Source organism: Peromyscus leucopus, chromosome 19 (genome assembly GCF_004664715.2).
Source record: "Peromyscus leucopus breed LL Stock chromosome 19, UCI_PerLeu_2.1, whole genome shotgun sequence".
Taxonomy (NCBI): domain Eukaryota; kingdom Metazoa; phylum Chordata; class Mammalia; order Rodentia; family Cricetidae; genus Peromyscus; species Peromyscus leucopus.
In genome coordinates, this window is record NC_051079.1 from 47,863,639 (window position 1) to 47,881,323 (window position 17,685).

Genomic DNA, 17,685 nt, shown 5'->3' on the forward strand with positions numbered 1-17,685 from the left:
TCTGTGAAGTTGTATTACTGTGCTTGTCTAAAACATCTGATGGGGCTAATAAAGAGCTGAACAGCCAATAGTGAGGCAGGAGAGAGAAATAGGCGGGGCTGGCAGGCATGAGAATATATAGAAGGAGAAATGTGAGGGGAGAGAAGAAAAAAGAAGTAGCCAGAGGAGGAGGACAATATCAGGATTGAGCCACCCAGCTACACAGCAAGCCACAGAGTAAGATTTATGGAAGAGAACTCGAAGAGTCCAAAGGCAAAAGATAGGATAATTTAAGTTAAGAAAAGCTGGCTAGCAACAAGCCAAGCTAAACCTGGGCATTTATAATTAAGAATAAGTCTCCATGTATGATTTATTTGGGAGCTGGGTAGCAGGCTCCCACCCCCACCCCCACCCCTCGCCCCAAAAGGGGAAAAACAACAACCAACAGCAGAGGCCAGAGGGTCTCTCCAGCCCCTGTTTGTTTATATGGTATGCATTTGGGTATTTTGCATGTGTCACATTCATGCAGTGGCCTTGAAAGCCAGAAGAGGGTGTTAGATCTTCTAGAACTGGAGTTACAGTTGCCAGCCTCCACATGGGTGCTGGGGACTGAGCCCAGGTCCTCTGCAAGAGCAACAAATGTTCTCAACTGCTGAGCTACCTTTTAGTATGTATTTTATTTTGTTTTTGTAACAGTTTCACTCTGGAGCCCAGACTGGTCTCCCCTACCCTATACCCCACCCCGGGACAGGGTTTCTCTGTGTAGCTTTGCACCTTTCCTGGAACTCACTCTGTAGCCCAGGCTGGCCTCGAACTCACAGAGATCTGCCTGCCTCTGCCTCCCGAGTGCTGGGATTTAAGGCGTGCGCCGCCACCACCCGGCTACTCTGTAAATTTTTTAATGATCAAGGGTTTTGAGGTTTGTATGGGTTTTGAGTTTGGGGATTTTGTTTTGCATGTGCAGATCCAGTTGCTATAGCACCCCTTGTTCAGAATTCAGATCATGCTACAGATGAGATCAAGGTTCCCAGATCCTGCCTACTTCCGGAGTTGGATTCCTGTCTCTACCACTTACTATCCGTGTAACTTTTTAGATCTGTTAACTGTTAGGAGCTTTGGGTTTCTCATCTATAAAATGAGACCAGAGTACCTTACCTCAGAACATATTATGAGAACAGAAAAAAAAAAAAAAATGTGCTCCGTTTCAGCTACCTGGCAGAACTGCATACATTGTTGGTGGTGTTGGGCTTGATAGCCTAGGCCTGTGATCCTAGCTACTTGGGAAGCTGAGGTGGGAGGATTACAAATTCTGAGCTCGCCTGGGATCCAGAGCAAGGCCAGCTTTGGCCACTTAACAAGATTGTTCTCAGACATTTTAGAAAGGATTGGTGAGGTGGCTCAGTGGGTGAAAGCTCTTCTGTATGAGCTTGACCGCCTGAGTTGTTTAAAGGGCTCGGAGTGTAGCGCAGTGGTGGAGTGTGGGCAGAGCCCTAATACCGGAAAGAAAGAGGGAAGGAGAAGGGGTGTGTGTGTGGTGGTGGGGTTTCTCTTCTGAGCATGCTAGTCCATAAGATTTCTAGTGTTCTTTCTTGGAAATTCTATGGTGACATTTTATGAAAATAAAAAGGTAAAATTACTGTTTAATGTTTATTTTCTAGCTAGTGGCGGTTGGCAAGAACCAGAAAATCCTCACACACAACGGGTAAGTACAAAAACTTAGGCCGCAGAAGATGAAACACGGAAAGGCAGTGGGTGTGGCCCATGCTGAGAAGTGCCTGTATTTGTGCTGTCGGGCCAGTTACTCACAGAGAGGCATTAAGTCAGTGCTCCTCCTTCTCTCTTAACTTAATTCATGGAAAACAGTTGTGCTTTTGGTTCTGTGTTCCAGTTATGTTTCAAAAAAGGAATGAAAACAGCTTTTATTGTTTTCTTCCTATGCCCAACAATGACTAGAAGTTTCATTTGCTGTCAGATACTTTGGAAGTACAAGCATGCAGCCCTTTCAGCCTAGAGACACTGCTGATGTTGGAGCTTCCCTTGTACCAGTAGTGACGCCCACAGCAGCATGGTGGGCATTCGTGCAGTGTGACTGCCCACAGCAGCATGGTGGGCATTCGTGCAGTGTGACTGCCCACAGCAGCATGGTGGGCATTCGTGCAGTGTGACTGCCCACAGCAGCATGGTGGGCATTCGTGCAGTGTGACTGCCCACAGCAGCATGGTGGGCATTTGTGCAGCGTGCGCCGCGCTGTTGGCCTTTTCACCCTGCGTCAGAGCAGTGTGAGGAACTGATGAGCTGCTGTCGGCTGCACGCTGTGCTGTCAAACTGGGAACAAACAGATTTACAGTTCTCCACCTGTAACATCTGCAGAAATTAAAAATACTGACGGTATCCAGCCGGTGAGAGTGTAGGGAAATGGTTTTCTCACATGAACCAGTGTGCAGTGTAGGTTGATAGAGATCTCTGGAATTCTTTCCTGTGTGTACTTCGTAGATGCTCACCTACAGAAATGCATGGATGTATGAACAAGTACTTGTACATAGTCATGTGCTTGTATGTGTGAAATCTTCAGCATGTCTGATGGGAAAGGGAAAAAAGTTCTCTCCAGGCAAAGTAAAAACTATAGTAAGTCAAGTGAGGGAGAAATTGTGCCTTGTCAACATTTTTTTAGAAAATTTGTATCAACTAAATGAGCAAAAGCAAAAAAAAAAAAAAAAAAAAAAAAAAAAAAAAAAAAAAAAAAAAAGAAATTTCAACTAATGAGGTCAACATGTGAGCATTATGCTGCTGTCTGGAGATGCCAGACACAGAGAGGAAAGACTTCCAGTCGAGGAACAGCCTGTAGGTGGAGGAAACAAAGTAAAGTATATAGCAATTCTTTTTGGTTTTTCCAGACAGGGTTTCGCTCTGTAACTTTTGGAGCCTGTCCTAGAACTCACTTTGTAGACCAGGCTGGCCTCGAACTTACAGCAATTCACCTGCCTCTGCCTCCTGAGTGCTGAGATTAAAGGCGTGCGCCACCACCGCCCGGCAGTATATGGTAACTCTAAGAGAGTGATTGAAGTGGAGTGTGGTATCAGCAGATGGAGAAGGTTATCTGAGGCTTGACCTTGTAGACCAAGAAGTTTGAGAAGCCTTTAAATGTTTAAAAGCAAGGAGATGACAGGATCACAGTAGTGTCTTTAAAAAAAAAAGTTCATGGGCTGCAGAGGTGGCTTAGTGGTTGAGAGTACTGGGTAACCTTCCAGAGGACGTGGGTTCAATTCCTAGTACCTGCATGGCTGCTAATAACTCTCTTAGAATTCCAGTTCCAGTGTCTTAGTTTGGTGTCTGTTGCTGTGAAAAGGCCATAAGCAAAAGCAGCGTGGGGAGGAAAGGGTTTATTTCAAACTCTCACTCCATCACTGAGGAAGTCTGGGCAGGAGCTGAAGCAGAGGCCATGGAGGAGCACTGCTCACTGGCTTGCCTGTGGCTTGCTCATCTGCTTTCTTCTACACCCTGGGACCACCGCTCAAGGGTGGCGCTACCCACGGTACCAGAAGGCTGCTTGTGGTAGACAGTGAAGTATGGAGCACGTCATCTCAACCCCTCCGTAGCCTTTGCATCCTCTGGTTGGATGTGAAGATTTCATTTCTGAAAACACTGTAATGAGGGGAATAAATGATGTGGGCCCTCTCACATCAATCATTTATCAAGAAAATGCACTACAGTCTTGCCTACAAGCAATCTGATGGAGGCAATTCCTCAGTTGACATTTCTCTTCCAAGATAACTCTAGCTTTTATCAGGTTGACAAAACATACCCCAACCAGGACATAAGGGATCCACCACCCTCTCCTCGCCACCACAGGCACTACACATAGATGGTACACAGACATTCATGTAGTCAAAACAACCGTGTACATAAAGTAAATCTCTTCTAAAAAGAAAAAACTTTTTTTTTTTTTTTTTTTTTTTTTTGCTGCTGAATTGAGAGGACAAGAATGACACCAGAAGACCATTTATGTCCTGTTGTAAGAAATGTTTAAATACCTTTTAGAACATTTGTTCTATGCAGTGAGGTCCAGCCTTTGAAAAGAACAAGATAGATGTGTTAGTAATGGATAGAGAGATAGACCAGATGTATGAGAAGTTCATTATACTTGGAGTGAAAAAGAATAGATATTTTATTCCCTTTTACATGAAAAATAAAGTACTTTGTGGTACAGAGCAAGTTCTATATCTGTACATAGGTGTTTTAAAATATACCACATGTTCCTAAAGTGTGTCAGAAAGACATAACTGGTAGAAGTGGGTACCTAATGAAAGGTTATATTGAGCGCAAAGGATGAGACAGAGGTGTGGTTTTTTCGTTATGTTTGTATGTTTGAATTTTTATAATTAACATACTGCTTTATGATGAAAAAAATTAAATAAAAAGTGACAGAAGGCTGGCTGTGATAGATAGTGAAGTATAGACTCATCTCGACTCCTTCATAGCCCGTGTATCCTGTGGTTGAATGTGAAGATTTCATTTCTCCTTACAGAAAAAAAGGGGAAAAAACAACTTGCACACTTCATAACTTCCCTGTTTCTTTATTCATTTTATTTCAAGTCAGTACAGTTGATTGACTGTCAGTCTTTTCGTGAAACAAATAGAGTCTTCCGTTTCTTACAGATGAATAAGTTGATTGAATATTACCAGCAGCTTGCTCAGAAGGAAAAGGTTGAACGAGATCGCAAGAAACTGGCACGGCGTAGAAACTATATGCCTTTGGCTTTCTCGGTGAGAATTGGGTAAAGACATTTTGCAAGGCCTGTAAGGCTTTAGAATAGCCACCTTTCAGAAATGGCCAGGTTCTGGATTTCTGTAGTTGGGATCAAAAGCAGTTTCTCAAATACACACATGTAAGCCCACAGCTGTATTCTGTGGGATTACATGTCTGTATTTGATTAATTCTACTTAAATTCCTTGTATTTTAATAGAGGCATTCTTCTTCCATCACTCCATTTCATTTTTATTCCTACCAAAAGTTACTGCTTAATATTTTAGGCTATACAAAATTGTTTACTGCTTTTGAATATTACAGAAAGATTGAAAAGAAGGTGGGCAAGCAGTAGATTTTATTTTCCCTACCATTGTGACATACCTCTGGCACCCTGGTTTCTCAGTTCTAGTCTTTTGTTTGTTTGTGTGTCTGTTTTTATTTTGACACCTTCCCATCCTTACTTTTTTTCAAGATAGAAATCACTGACACATGCACAGTATTTGTGGCCGTGGTGGCACTGTTACTAGGGATTGAACTTAGGACCTCACCTCTGTAGGCAAGCATTCTCTCACTGACTACATCCTGAGCCTTGCACAGTACATTTGTGTGGTTAAATAAGCAGAGATACACACAAGTGGAGTTGTTGGTAGAAATGATTTGTCGATGTCATTTTCTGCTAATTTATAACTACTAGACAGAAGCAAGGATGGGGATTTTGAGTTTTTCTTGTTGTCCTCCAAGTTTAATTTGTTCTTACAGAACAGTTCGTTTTCTTTGTACTTGTTTGAGCCCTAACATATCAACATTAAGAAACAACATTTATTAAATGGTGTGACATGTTGAGCACTGGGCTAACTACATAATGTATATCATTGTATTTAATCCCTACAACAGTCCTGTGAGGCTGATAGCATTTCCCCCATTGTGCACTTGAGGAAATGAAATCTGGAAGGTTAAATAACTTGTCATACTGTATCTACTGGACAATTAGTTAAGCCACTAAAGACAGTGATTGGTAAGGTTAAACATTAACTAAAGCACCTACACTTACCAAAGTAGTGAATGTTCCCAAATAGTCCAGTGGCCTCATCAGCATATCCACGCCTACATCTTAGGACAGAACTTGGAACTAAACGCTCTATCCTTCAACCTTCCCATATACCTGCCGGCTGTATGCATTTGCTTTATCTTATGCTTCATTTTTTTTTTGTCTCTGTTGTAACCTGCTGCTATATGGGGGCGCTACAGCAACACACTATTCATGTAGTGGTAAGTTCTCTTTTATGATTCTTGCTAACACTGAAGAAGTTAGCAGATGGTCTTGATGTGCCTTAGATACTTCACATAGTTCCTGCCTGACCCAGCCAGGGCTTGGGTGTTCTGAGGCCAGTGTTAAAGCTTATGTGTAGTCCACTTTGACTGTGTGACTGTAGTTTTAGTCTCTGTGTTGCTTATTCTAGGAATAGAAGAATAATGTGGATTACAAATAAAGTAGATTCTAAGTAGCTTTTTTGCTTTATAGTTTGGGTTTTGTTTTAGTTTCTGCTTTTCCCCCTAAGCTTCTCATGCTGTCCTCCCCTATTTCTTGCTTTCAGTAGATAGGAGGTACAAACTGGCCTTTCTAATAGGAATTTCTGAACTTTGTTTAGGACAAGTACAGTCTCGGGACCAGGCTTCAGCGACCACGAGCTGGTGCATCCATTAGCACTCTTGCTGGACTTTCGTAAGTTTGGACATGAAATGACTGAGAACAGCAAGTAACAAAATGCGTGTTTAAAGGAGCATCAAATTTTTTATTTTGAACTACCAATAGGAAAAAGATTCTTAGACTTAGAAAAGACCCAAACTGTAAGATACTCTTATGTTAGAGGAATACTTCAGTCATTGATAAGGACTTTGAAGATAATCCAGTGGACTCTTGGAAAGTTACTGCCTCTCTTCTTTTAGTCTTAGAGAAGGAGAAGACCAGAAGGAGGTAAAGATTGAGCCAGCTCAGGCCGTTGCTGAAGTGGAACCTCTGCCTGAAGACTATTACACGCGACCAGTGAACTTAACGGAAGGTAATTTCATGTGTTCTTCTGTTCCTGCTCGTTCTCAGCTGTGTGTGCTTTGGCTCCTTGCATGCCTCGGGACTTGAGAGTCTTAATGGAATCAGTAGAAAATGATGTATTGGAAATCAAGTGGATGTACTCATTTAAAGAACTTTAAAGTGTCTGCCAATACTGTTCATTTTGGCATATTGCTCCTGGTAGCATATTTCTTTGTCCACATACAAGTCTGATTTTTGAAAATGACTGTGAACTAAGCCTGCTTTCTGCCTTTCTTGCTAGTGACCACCCTTCAGCAGCGCCTCTTACAGCCTGACTTCCAGCCAGTCTCTGCTTCACAGCTCTATCCTCGACACAAGCACCTTCTGATCAAACGGTCCCTGCGCTGTCGGGTAAATGCTCTTTGCTGTAGAGTTGCCACTTACACAAGAGACAGGCAGATACAGTAGACATGACTGCTCTCTGGCCACTGTAGAAATACAGAAAGCCCGGGAACACACTGGATGTTTGGACATTGTTTTAAAAGTTTCAATATAAATTCAATCTTACGACTCTGGAAGTAGCTACTGTTGTTCTTGCTTCTCAGATATGGAACTGAGGTATCTGAAGGTTGAATGCGTAATGTAAGCCCATAAAAGAATAGCAGAAGAACATATGGGTTTTAGGCTAACACAAGGAAAACACTAATGCAAATTAAACAAATTAAGAAAAAGCAAGAAAGAAGAAAAACCACAATTTAACCTCTAGGAATGTACAGAACAAACAATAGTTTTGCGAGTAAATTGTAAAAGCAAAATAAAATGGAAGGAGGAAGTCTTTTAGATTACATCCTGTGATGCTGTGGACTCCATGATGATGAGCTCTAATATGCCTGAATGATACAGGGTGGTACCCACTGGTCACACATGGCTGCCGAGTTCTTGAAATGTGAAGTTAGCTGAGATACTGACTCCTAATTCATTCAAATATCCACATATGGCTAATGTTATCAAATAATGCATCTCAAGGTTAAAGCAATTCAAAGGTATACCAACCAAGCACAATTTGTATACTGTATGCAGATCCTGATCCAGACAAAATAGATATAAAACTTAGATAAAAAAAAAAGAGCCCAGGGAAGAAGGGAAGGAGGAGGAGGGGAGAAAACAAAAATTTATAAAATCTAAGAAATTCAAACATTAGCAGGATTTCTTGTTATTAAAGTATTAGTCTTTTTTAGGGATACTATTTTTTGATATTCTCATCTTTTTGGAGATGCATACTAAAACATTTATGGATGAATGGCATAATGTCCAATATTTATCACAAGAAATAAGAATGTAGAATGAACATATAGCAAAAGCTTATTATCTGGCTTAGATGGTTCATTGTGTGAAGTCACCTGCCATCAAGCATGATGATCTTTGATCCCTGGGACCCACATGGTAGAAGGAGAGGAGTGCCCACACTCAACTGATTAATTCATTAAATAAGTAAAAGACTTACCTTTTACTAAATTGAATAAAGTAAATAAATTGAATAAACAGCTCATTTATATGCTGATTAGACACAACACAAATACCAGAATTCAGAGTTAAAGTGCAGATAGAGCCGGACATGGTGGTTCATGCCTGTAACCAGCTCTTGGGCATCTGAGACAGGAGGATCTTCAGTTCAAAGCCAGCCTGAGCTGTGTAGCAATACCCTGTCTCAAAATGCCAAGGGCTCAGAGTAGAGCTCAGTATTAATGTAAGACTACTTACCTAGCACACACAAGGTCCTGGTTTGAGTCTCAGCAAGAAAGAGGAAGGAGCAGTGGAGGCTGTACAGACACTATTTTTTTTTCTATTTTTCATTTTCAAGACAGGGTCTCACTATTTATCTCTGGCTGCCCTGGAACTTGTGTAGACCAGGCTAGCCTTAAACTCACAGAGATCTGCCTGCCTCTGCCTCCCAAGTGCTAGGATTAAAGGCATGTGGCTGAACAAACATTAATTTTTTTTTTTTTAAGTATTTCACTTTTTTTTCATTTCCTTTGTTTTTGTTTTTGAGACAGGGTCTATATGTAGTCCTGACTGTCCTGGAACTCACCATGTAGATCAGGCTGGCCTCAAACTCACAGGGATCCCCCTGTGCCTGCTTCCCTAGTGCTGGGATATAGGGTGTGCCCACTGTGCCCAGCGTTGTATGTCACTTTCAAAAAGGCTCAGCTCACAGATGATAGAACAGTCGGAATCTATAAATACCAAATACAGACGCAAAGTACACAAAGCAGTGTTTGAGAAAATTACATAAATAGACATCATGGGGGATAAGTTGACATATATTTGTCTTAGAAACAGAACAAACATAAAAGTCAGTAAAGAAAGAATTGGCACCTTTAACTAGCAAACCTGACAAAGAGATGTGTGCATTATTCCTAACGTCTGTACAATATACACAGAGCACTCTAAAACATTGACTGGGGTTAGAAAGATGGCTCAGCAGTTAAGAGCGCTTACGGCTCTTGCAGAGGAGTTCAGTTCCCAGAACCCCTATTAGGCAACTCAAAACCACCTGTAAGTCCAGCCACAGAGGATTCAGCATCTTTTTCTGGCCTCCATAGGGTACTTGCACTTATCCAGACACTCACATACACATAATTAAAAATTAAATAAAAACAAATTTTAATACTTTGGAAAATTAAATTGTTTAAGTGTATCATTTGATCATAATGTAATTAAGTTATAAATTGATAATTCTTATATAGCCATCCTTAGATACATAGATGTCTGTGTAGCTATTCAGAGTTACAGATATAGGAGCATTTACACATAAGGGAAGTTAAAACATTAGTATCTCAGCATCTATTTCCAGGAGTTATAAAAACAGCAGCAAAATTAGTTGAGCAAAATAGAAGTAAAAGCAAATACTAACTATATTAAGGAATTAAGAAACAATGCCAAATACAAGAGAAAACCAAAAGTTTATCCCTTAACAGACATTAATAGAAGTTAATATTAGTATGTACGTTAATACAGATTTACATAGATGTTGGATATAGAATATACCATTAATACAGTAATAACTATCCAAAATAAATAGTAGTTATTTTTCCTTTCAACTTTACATATTATGTAATATTGATTATTCAAAGTAATATGCTAGCATGGTATATATTTTTAAATATAAAAGGCAGTAAATGCTGGGGGGGGAGGCAGTAAATGGTAGGTATGCACTTTTATGTGAAAAGAAAGAAAACAGTACATATATATAAACAAATCTATTTTATATATATGTATTTGTATATAATTGACTGTTACAAAAAAAAAACCATAAAGCAGAACATCTATGCATGTAAAAATAGTTGATGTTAACCATGTGTAGTGTTACACCCCTTTAATCCCAGCACTCTGGAGGCAGAGGCAGGTGGATCTCTGAATCTAGGCCAGCCTGGTCTACAGAGTGAGTTCCAAGACAGCCAGGGCTGCACTGGGAAACCTTGTCTCCAAAAAAAAAAAAAATGTTTTTAAAAAAGTTGATGTTTACAAATTATGGCATTGCAAATCATTGGGGAAAGAATAAACTATTAAACTTTGCTGGGGGTTGGGTAGGCATGTGGTTCAGTTGATGGTGCACTTGCCTAATGTGCATGGGTTCAATCCCCAGTACCACATAAAACTGGATGTGGGCTTCATGCCTATAATTCCAGTATTCAGGAAGTAGAAATAGAAGGATCCTAAGTTCAGGGTCATCCTCAGCTACATAGCAAATTCAGGGCCAACTCAGGTACATGAGACTTCATCTCAAAAAAAAACAATTTTTTGGCTAGGAAAATTGGAAATCTAAAAGGCAAATAGAAAAAAAATAGAGTTATTCATATATGATTTCTGAGTAAGGGATTATTTCACAAACAAGGCAAACAACAAGCATAAAGTACAATTGGATCTTTTACCACAGCAACAGTGAAACTTCTATTCCTATCCTACAGAAAATCTGTAAACAAATAAAAAGATGTATACAGCCTGAGAAGAGTTGTTCATAAAGTGTATGGATAATGAAGGGTCTATATCTAGACTGTATACCTGACTCCAGAACACAGCAAAGGGAGGTACAGTGTAAAGCAGGGCACAGGACACATGCCTACGATTCTACCATTCTGGATATAAAAGCAGGGAGTGGCACATTGCTAGATCCTCAGTCCAAAAGCAATATAAAAATAGAGAATGTGGCAGAGAAAATTCCTGTAGTTAGTGAGCATGAGAGACACTTGAACATACAGGATGACCACAGCAATGTGTATTAAAACTGGGTCAATGGGGCTAGAGAGATGGCTCAGAGATTAAGAGCACTGGTTGCTCTTCCAGAGGTCCTAAGTTCAATTCCCAGCAACCACATAGTGACTCACAACCATCTGTAATGAGATCGGGTGCCCTTTTCTGGCCTGCAGGCAGAATACTATATACATAATAAATAAATCTTTACTTTAAAAAAAAAAAAACATTGCAAGATGCCATTTGATAGTCATCAGATAGCAGAAATTAACAGTTTGGGAGTATCTATCAAAGTAGTAAATGGCCTTCATTGGTCTACTCTTAGGAAATTGTCTTTCTGACACATTTATGCATTGGAAAGTGACTCATGTCCAATACTCATTGCTGCTTTATCTACAGTCACAAAGTGGTAGGAATATTCTAAATAACCAGTTGCCTGGTTAAAGTTATAGAAATCACTACAGTGGCACATTAAAGGTGAGGTTTCTGTGTGTGCTGAGATGGAATTCCAAGATTAATGTAGAATGGAAAGGGGAAGAGAGTGTATAGATATACTTTTGTATTACTGTGAAAAAAGGAAGGTGAGATAAGCCTATACGTTAATGTGTCTAGCCTGCCCTGTGCAGATTGGCCCTGCAAAGAGAAACAAGGGACACACTGGCAATATGCTCTGTATAATAGGAAAAGCTTTGTACTACTTAAACACTTTTAACCAGGTTGTGTAGGTCATTGGGCTTATATCCTTGCATTCATACAGATCTCCAGAGTTATATAGATTATTTTCCCTTCTTGGTCCCATTTTCCTCATCTGTTCAGAGAGAACATTAACAGCTGTGTACCTTCTTCATCTGATGAAGTCAGTGTAGTGCTCGTCTTAAGTCGGAGTGTACATTGTTCACACAGTGAGTGCTTGGGGTGTGCTAGCTATTTGGATAGTTTCTAAGCACTACACAATATGATATTTGTGGTGACCCAAATGTCGCCTATAAATTTTGGTTATCAATACCATAAATTCTGTTCTAATCTTTGGGCAGGACAAAACATAAAATTCTAATAACTACTTTCTGCATTTAATGGTTCTGTGGATCTTCAGAGTATATTCTTTTTCTCTTACATGTACTTTTCTTTTTAGAAATGTGAACATAACTTAAGCAAGCCAGAATTTAATCCAACATCTATCAAATTCAAAATCCAGTTGGTTGCTGTGTAAGTATTTTGGGTTGTTGATTGAGGTTTTAGGAATCTTTTTCAATGTGGATTATCTTTTTAAAACATTTAAAAAGGGAAAGAAATTACATCAGGACAGTCTTTCTGTTTCTATTCTGGTTTTGAATTTAGTTGAATAGCATGAAGTCTCAAGTACATCTATAAATGTAGACTCAAGGCCATGTGGCCTGAGACTGGCACATCCTGGAATCCCGGCTTCTGGGAAGACAGAAGCAGGAATGTGTTTGCGTCAGTGACAGTGTTGTGACGTGATCTCTGGCAATATGGAATTATAAAATATCTAAGTTAAGACTTTGTTTGTTTGTTTTGTTTTTCAAGGCAGGGTTTCTCTGTGTAGTTTTGGTGCCTGTCCTGGATCTTGCTCTGTGGACCAGGCTGGCCTCAAACTCACAGAGAACCGCCTGCCTCTGCCACCCGAGTGCTGGGATTAAAGGCGTGCGTCACCATTGCCTGGCCAAGACTTTTTTTTTTTTTTTTTTAATATAAAGTATAGCAAATTGAAACAATGTTCAGTTTACTTCCTGGTTCTGATAACATTTTACTGAATGGACTAAAAGTGATTAAGTTAGAGTTAACTTGCTGCGGGGTGTCAGTGGTGGTGTATTTAAAAAAAAAATTATTAGGCAGGCATGTTGAGGGAGCCAGCACTCTGATACACACACACACATGCACAATAACAGTGTTGTGGGGTTTTTTGGGGTTTGTTTTTATTTTAGCTGGATTTGATGGAGCATGCCTTTAATCTCAACACTCAGGAAGCAGAGGCAGGAGGATCTCTGAGTTTAAGGACAGCCTGGTCTACATAACTAGTGTCAGGCTAGCCAGAGCTATATAAGTTTTTAATTTAAAAACTGGTTTGTTGGTGCACACCTATAGTCTCAGCCCTTGGGAAATGGCAGCTGATTCTATTCTTTTGACCTCACCTCCCAAAAATATCACCTATCAACTAAGAAAAATATTTTGAAAATTAAGGATAAGTCTAACTTTGGTGTTAGAAAAGATCCCTTTGTAGCAAGACGAGAATTCCCTAAAGAAGATGAACACCCTTGACCTTGGCAGAAGGAATGATGAGTTGTAAAGGATAAAATTACCAGTGTCCTGAGAGAGGTTGTAGAACAGGTAGAACAGTGCTTGGTGTTTATGCCAATGCATAGTGCTCTGTGTAGAATTCCCACCGACTGGAAACATAACAATTGAAAAGCGACGAGAATGGGCCGTGGGACAAAGGATTGAACAAGCATCTAAGAGAAATTCCAGATGGCCAGCAGGTGTGTGAAGAGATGCTGAGGCTCCATAGGAAGAGTTAACAGCCAGCATCGATGAGTATGTCATTAGGCAGGTACCTACACGAATTGTTGATAGGATTGTGGTTTGCAAGAGTCTTTGCGGAAAGCAAGCCGGAAATAGCAAGACAAATTACCTTGATGGTTTACTTTGTTTGGTGAGACAGGGTCTCTCTCAACCCAGACTGTCCTTGAACTCACTATGTACAGAGTGATCTTAACTCCTAATTCTTTCGCCTTTCCTGGAGCTCACTTGGTAGCCCAGGCTGGCCTCGAACTCACAGAGATCCGCCTGCCTCTGCCTCTGCCTCCCAAGTGCTGGGATTAAAGGCGTGCGCCACCACCGCCCGGCCTCGGTAGGGGATGTTAGAGGAGCAGTAAAGGCCCTTTAAGGAAAAACCAACTCTGGTCAAGAGAACAGAATCTCAGTTGGGCCAAGTCAGTCACCTGGCCAGGGGACCACCTTAAGGCAGGCTTACCTTAAAGTATGCTAAAGAGATGGGTGGAGTAACTAGTCCTTTAATGGAATGTGCTTTCCTCCCCCAGATTCCTGACCCTAGTGCAGTCCCTTCAAGCAGAGCAGCCATGAGGCTATACCTTTCCCTTCTTTCTGTCTCTTTCAGGGGCTGGTGAGATCTAAAGATACTTTTTCTATATTTTGGGCTTCCTCACTCTCTGTAAAGCCGTGTGACTGCTTGTCTGCCCTTTGACCTCCATCCCAGCTTAAACAGTACAATTATTTTGTCCTTCTCCTCTCCATTCTCCTCCTCCAGGCAACTGCTGAGATTTACAGCTTGCCTGACCTGGGGTGTTTTCTCTTAAACTCTAACACTAAAGGTATCCTCAAGTTTAAAAATACATGCGCATGTTCATTACAGGCAGCTAGCTGGTGGTACAGCTCAGTACTGGGCGGAGCACTCGCCTGGCTGTGAGGGTCTAGATTGACTGTGTAGTACAGGATACAGAAATTGTGCTCACTAAAGAAACTCTATCTGCTCAGTGTCATTTTCTTAAGTCTACTCTGTCGATTTTTCTGACATCGTGGTAGAGTCACGTGGCAGTGTTAATACAGATGCCCTGGCTGCACCTCAAACCTGGTGAATCCAAATCTCTGGCAATGTGGAATAGGGGCCATTGAATTCCAATTAGGAAATACCTAGTTTAAAGTTAAAATACTGTGCAGCCTTGATTCTGAGATTTTTTTTTCCACTTTAGTGTTGCAGGCGTGCTGTTAACTTATTCTCCATAATAGCCTCTGGGGTGGGGCAGGGCAGCTCCCACATTTATTTACCCCAGGGACTCTTAAGGAGAGAGGGATAAGGGACTTAGATAGAAATATAGAGGGGAGAGAAACAGAAACACAGGATAGCCTCGGGAGGGCCTGGATCCTTATCCACCGGCCAGAACTTTATTCAAAAGAGCTTTTTCTAACAATGCCAAGGGGTCGGGGAAAAGACCTCCCCCTGTTAGAGACAGCCAAGTGTAGACCAAACACCTGGCACTCAGGCCCGTGGTTCAATCATCCTCTTATGCAGTCCTGCTGGGTAAAGCCACTAGGAAACCTCGGTGGGCTCCAACAGCCTCAGTAGGTAAATACTATATTAGTTATTTTTCTGTTGCTATGACAGATACCATGGCCAAGGCAATTTATAAAAGAAAGTATTTAGTTGGGTTTACAGTCTCAGAGGGTTAGAGTCCATGATAGCAGAACAAAGGCACAACAGAGGAACAGCTGAGATCTCATCTTGAACAGCAACCAAGAGGTAGCAAGAGCATGAATGGCATGGTGCTGGAGCAGTAGCTGAGATCTTATCATTCTGGGGTGGATGGGGTTTGAGGCAGGGTCTTATCCTGTAGCTCTGGCTGTCCTGGAACTCACTAAGTAGATGAGGCTGGGACTCAAACTCATAGAAATCCATCTCCCTCTGCCTCCTGAGTGCTGGGTTAAAGGCTTATGTCACCATACCCAGCTTGTGTGCTTACATCCGTATCCACAGGTAAGAGTCAGAAAGCTAACTGGGAATGGTGTGGACTTGTGAAGCCTAAATGCCTTCCCCCAGTTACAAACCTCCTCCAACAAAGCCATACTTCCTGATCCTTCCTAACAATTTCACCATCTTCAGACCACGCATTCAAACATGAGCCTGTGGGGGCGGGGCCATTCTCATTCAAACCACCTTTATCACAAGGCAGCATCATGGCCTGTAAATACTGAACGGGCATTTGAACCGGGGCAGTTTTGAGCGCAGACAAGCATTCATGCAGCTTGTGATTTTGAAGTCAAAGTTACCTATCAGTCAAGAGCTATGGATATTGTGGAGTTTCTGGATTTGAACCCTGGCACCACACCTGCCCATGCCCAGCATCTCCTTTTTTGTAATGAGGTAATATAGTCATCCCTGTCACACAGAGTTGGAGTGAACACAGGTACAATACTTAGAATATTACGTGGCATACAGGAAGCACTGTGTGTATGGTAGGAATGAATTAGTGTTTATAGCCATGTAGAATGTTAGTTAGTGATTGGATCTGTAACCAGCTACCTTGTAAGTCAAATAAGTGAGATTCCCTCAAATAAATTGATACGGAAAACATATGCTGTGCTACAACTATAAGCTGTAGCAGGAATCTTAAAAGTTCTTATTAATAAAATCAAACCCGAGCCGAGTTATTGGGGTCCATGCTGGTAGATCAGAGAGACAGAACAAGCCACAGCTATCTCACCTCGCCAGATCCTCAGCTGGTCTTGTCTCCTCAGACTGGAGGCCTCTGAGTCCTCATCCGGAATGGGTCTCAGCTGAATTACTGCTCAAAAGCCTGCATGCTTAACCAGGCCAAATGCTTAACCAGCCAAAAGCCTCTAGTTTCTGGTCCTCACACCTTATATATGTTTCTACTTTCTACCACCACTCCCTGGGATTAAAGGCTGGCTTTCTGGATTAAAGGCGTCTCACCATGCTTGGCTGTTTCCAATGTGGCCTTGAACTCACAGAGATCCAGGGGATTTCTGTCTCTGGAATGCTAGGATTAAAGGTGTGAGTGCCACCATTTTCTAGCCTTTGTATCTAGTGGCTGTCTGTTCTCTGACCCCAGATAAATTTATTAAGTTACACAATATTTTGGAGAACACAATACCATCACATCTCCTCTCTTTTTGTCTAAAATTAAAAAAAGCTTATAACTAATACAAGAAAAAACTATCCAATAAGTATATACAATATATACAGCCAAAAATTACATTAATGATGTCTAGTCCATTAACATTTGACAGATTCAGATAAAAACTCCATTATATATATTAACAATGTCCAGTCCAGTAACGTCTGATAAACTCAGACCAAAAAATTTTCATTACTTATTTAAAACAAGTAGTTCCTTTTTAAAAGTAAATTCCATAATCTCCCTTTTTATCTTATCATATCCATATTCTCTCTTTTTTCTTTTCATAGTACATTCAGTAGTTTACCTTTTGTCATTTTTATATCTTCCCCTTTTTCTTCAGTGTAGATTCAATGATCTACCTATTTATCCTATTATTTATCTTCTTTCTCAGAGTAGATTCAATGGTCTATCTCATATCTATATTCTCTTTTTCTTTTGCTTTCTAGGGGTGAAGATATCTTTAGGGAATCTTGAAAAGAAAATTTTTGGGTTAATCGTCAAGTCCTGTATCATTTGTCCATTCTCTGCATAAAAGGAAAATTCAGGGCTTGTTTCAAGTCCTTGTTCGAGTAGTCTGTCAGGCTGTATCATCTCAACTAGTCCTCTCGAAATTGTCCTGACCAGTTTGTAGTCCAAAGTCGATTCTTCCATGGTGTTAATCGCTTAATGGCTTTATCATAGTCCATGTGGAATCATCGTTGTAGGATCCTGTCATCTTTTTTAAGATTTCAAAGTCACTGTTAAGCATGGTCATGGTTTCCTGCAGACTTTTTTTTTTTTTTTTTTTTTTTTTTTTTTTTTTTTTTGTGCCTCCTCTGTGGTTTGGAGCAATCATAGTCTGATAAATGTCTGTCTCTCGGAACCATGAACATTCTTCCCTAGAATAGAAAATCTTCACAACAATTTCTCCCACAAAATTTGTCTTGCCAAAATTTTCCAAACTGACCTTTGCCGATGCTTTCTTGTAACACGATGGTCCTGGCAATTCTCTGAACCAGCAGCAGTAA

At 40.8% G+C, this 17,685-nt stretch overlaps 1 protein-coding gene across 2 annotated transcripts in view; it reads left to right on the plus strand.

Moving 5' to 3' along the window:
* The window catches only part of Dctn4 (dynactin subunit 4), a 31,645-nt gene that overhangs the window by 7,487 nt on the left and 6,473 nt on the right, over positions 1-17,685 (plus strand). The window contains exons 4-10 of one of the 2 annotated variants that reach the window (XM_028890084.2): positions 1,638-1,681; positions 4,636-4,743; positions 5,975-5,995; positions 6,376-6,449; positions 6,674-6,786; positions 7,057-7,166; positions 12,139-12,212. In XM_028890084.2, coding sequence (XP_028745917.1) covers positions 1,638-1,681; positions 4,636-4,743; positions 5,975-5,995; positions 6,376-6,449; positions 6,674-6,786; positions 7,057-7,166; positions 12,139-12,212 — 544 coding nt within the window. The remainder of the gene's footprint in view (positions 1-1,637; positions 1,682-4,635; positions 4,744-5,974; positions 5,996-6,375; positions 6,450-6,673; positions 6,787-7,056; positions 7,167-12,138; positions 12,213-17,685) is intronic. The other variant, XM_028890085.2, reaches the window with a different exon arrangement.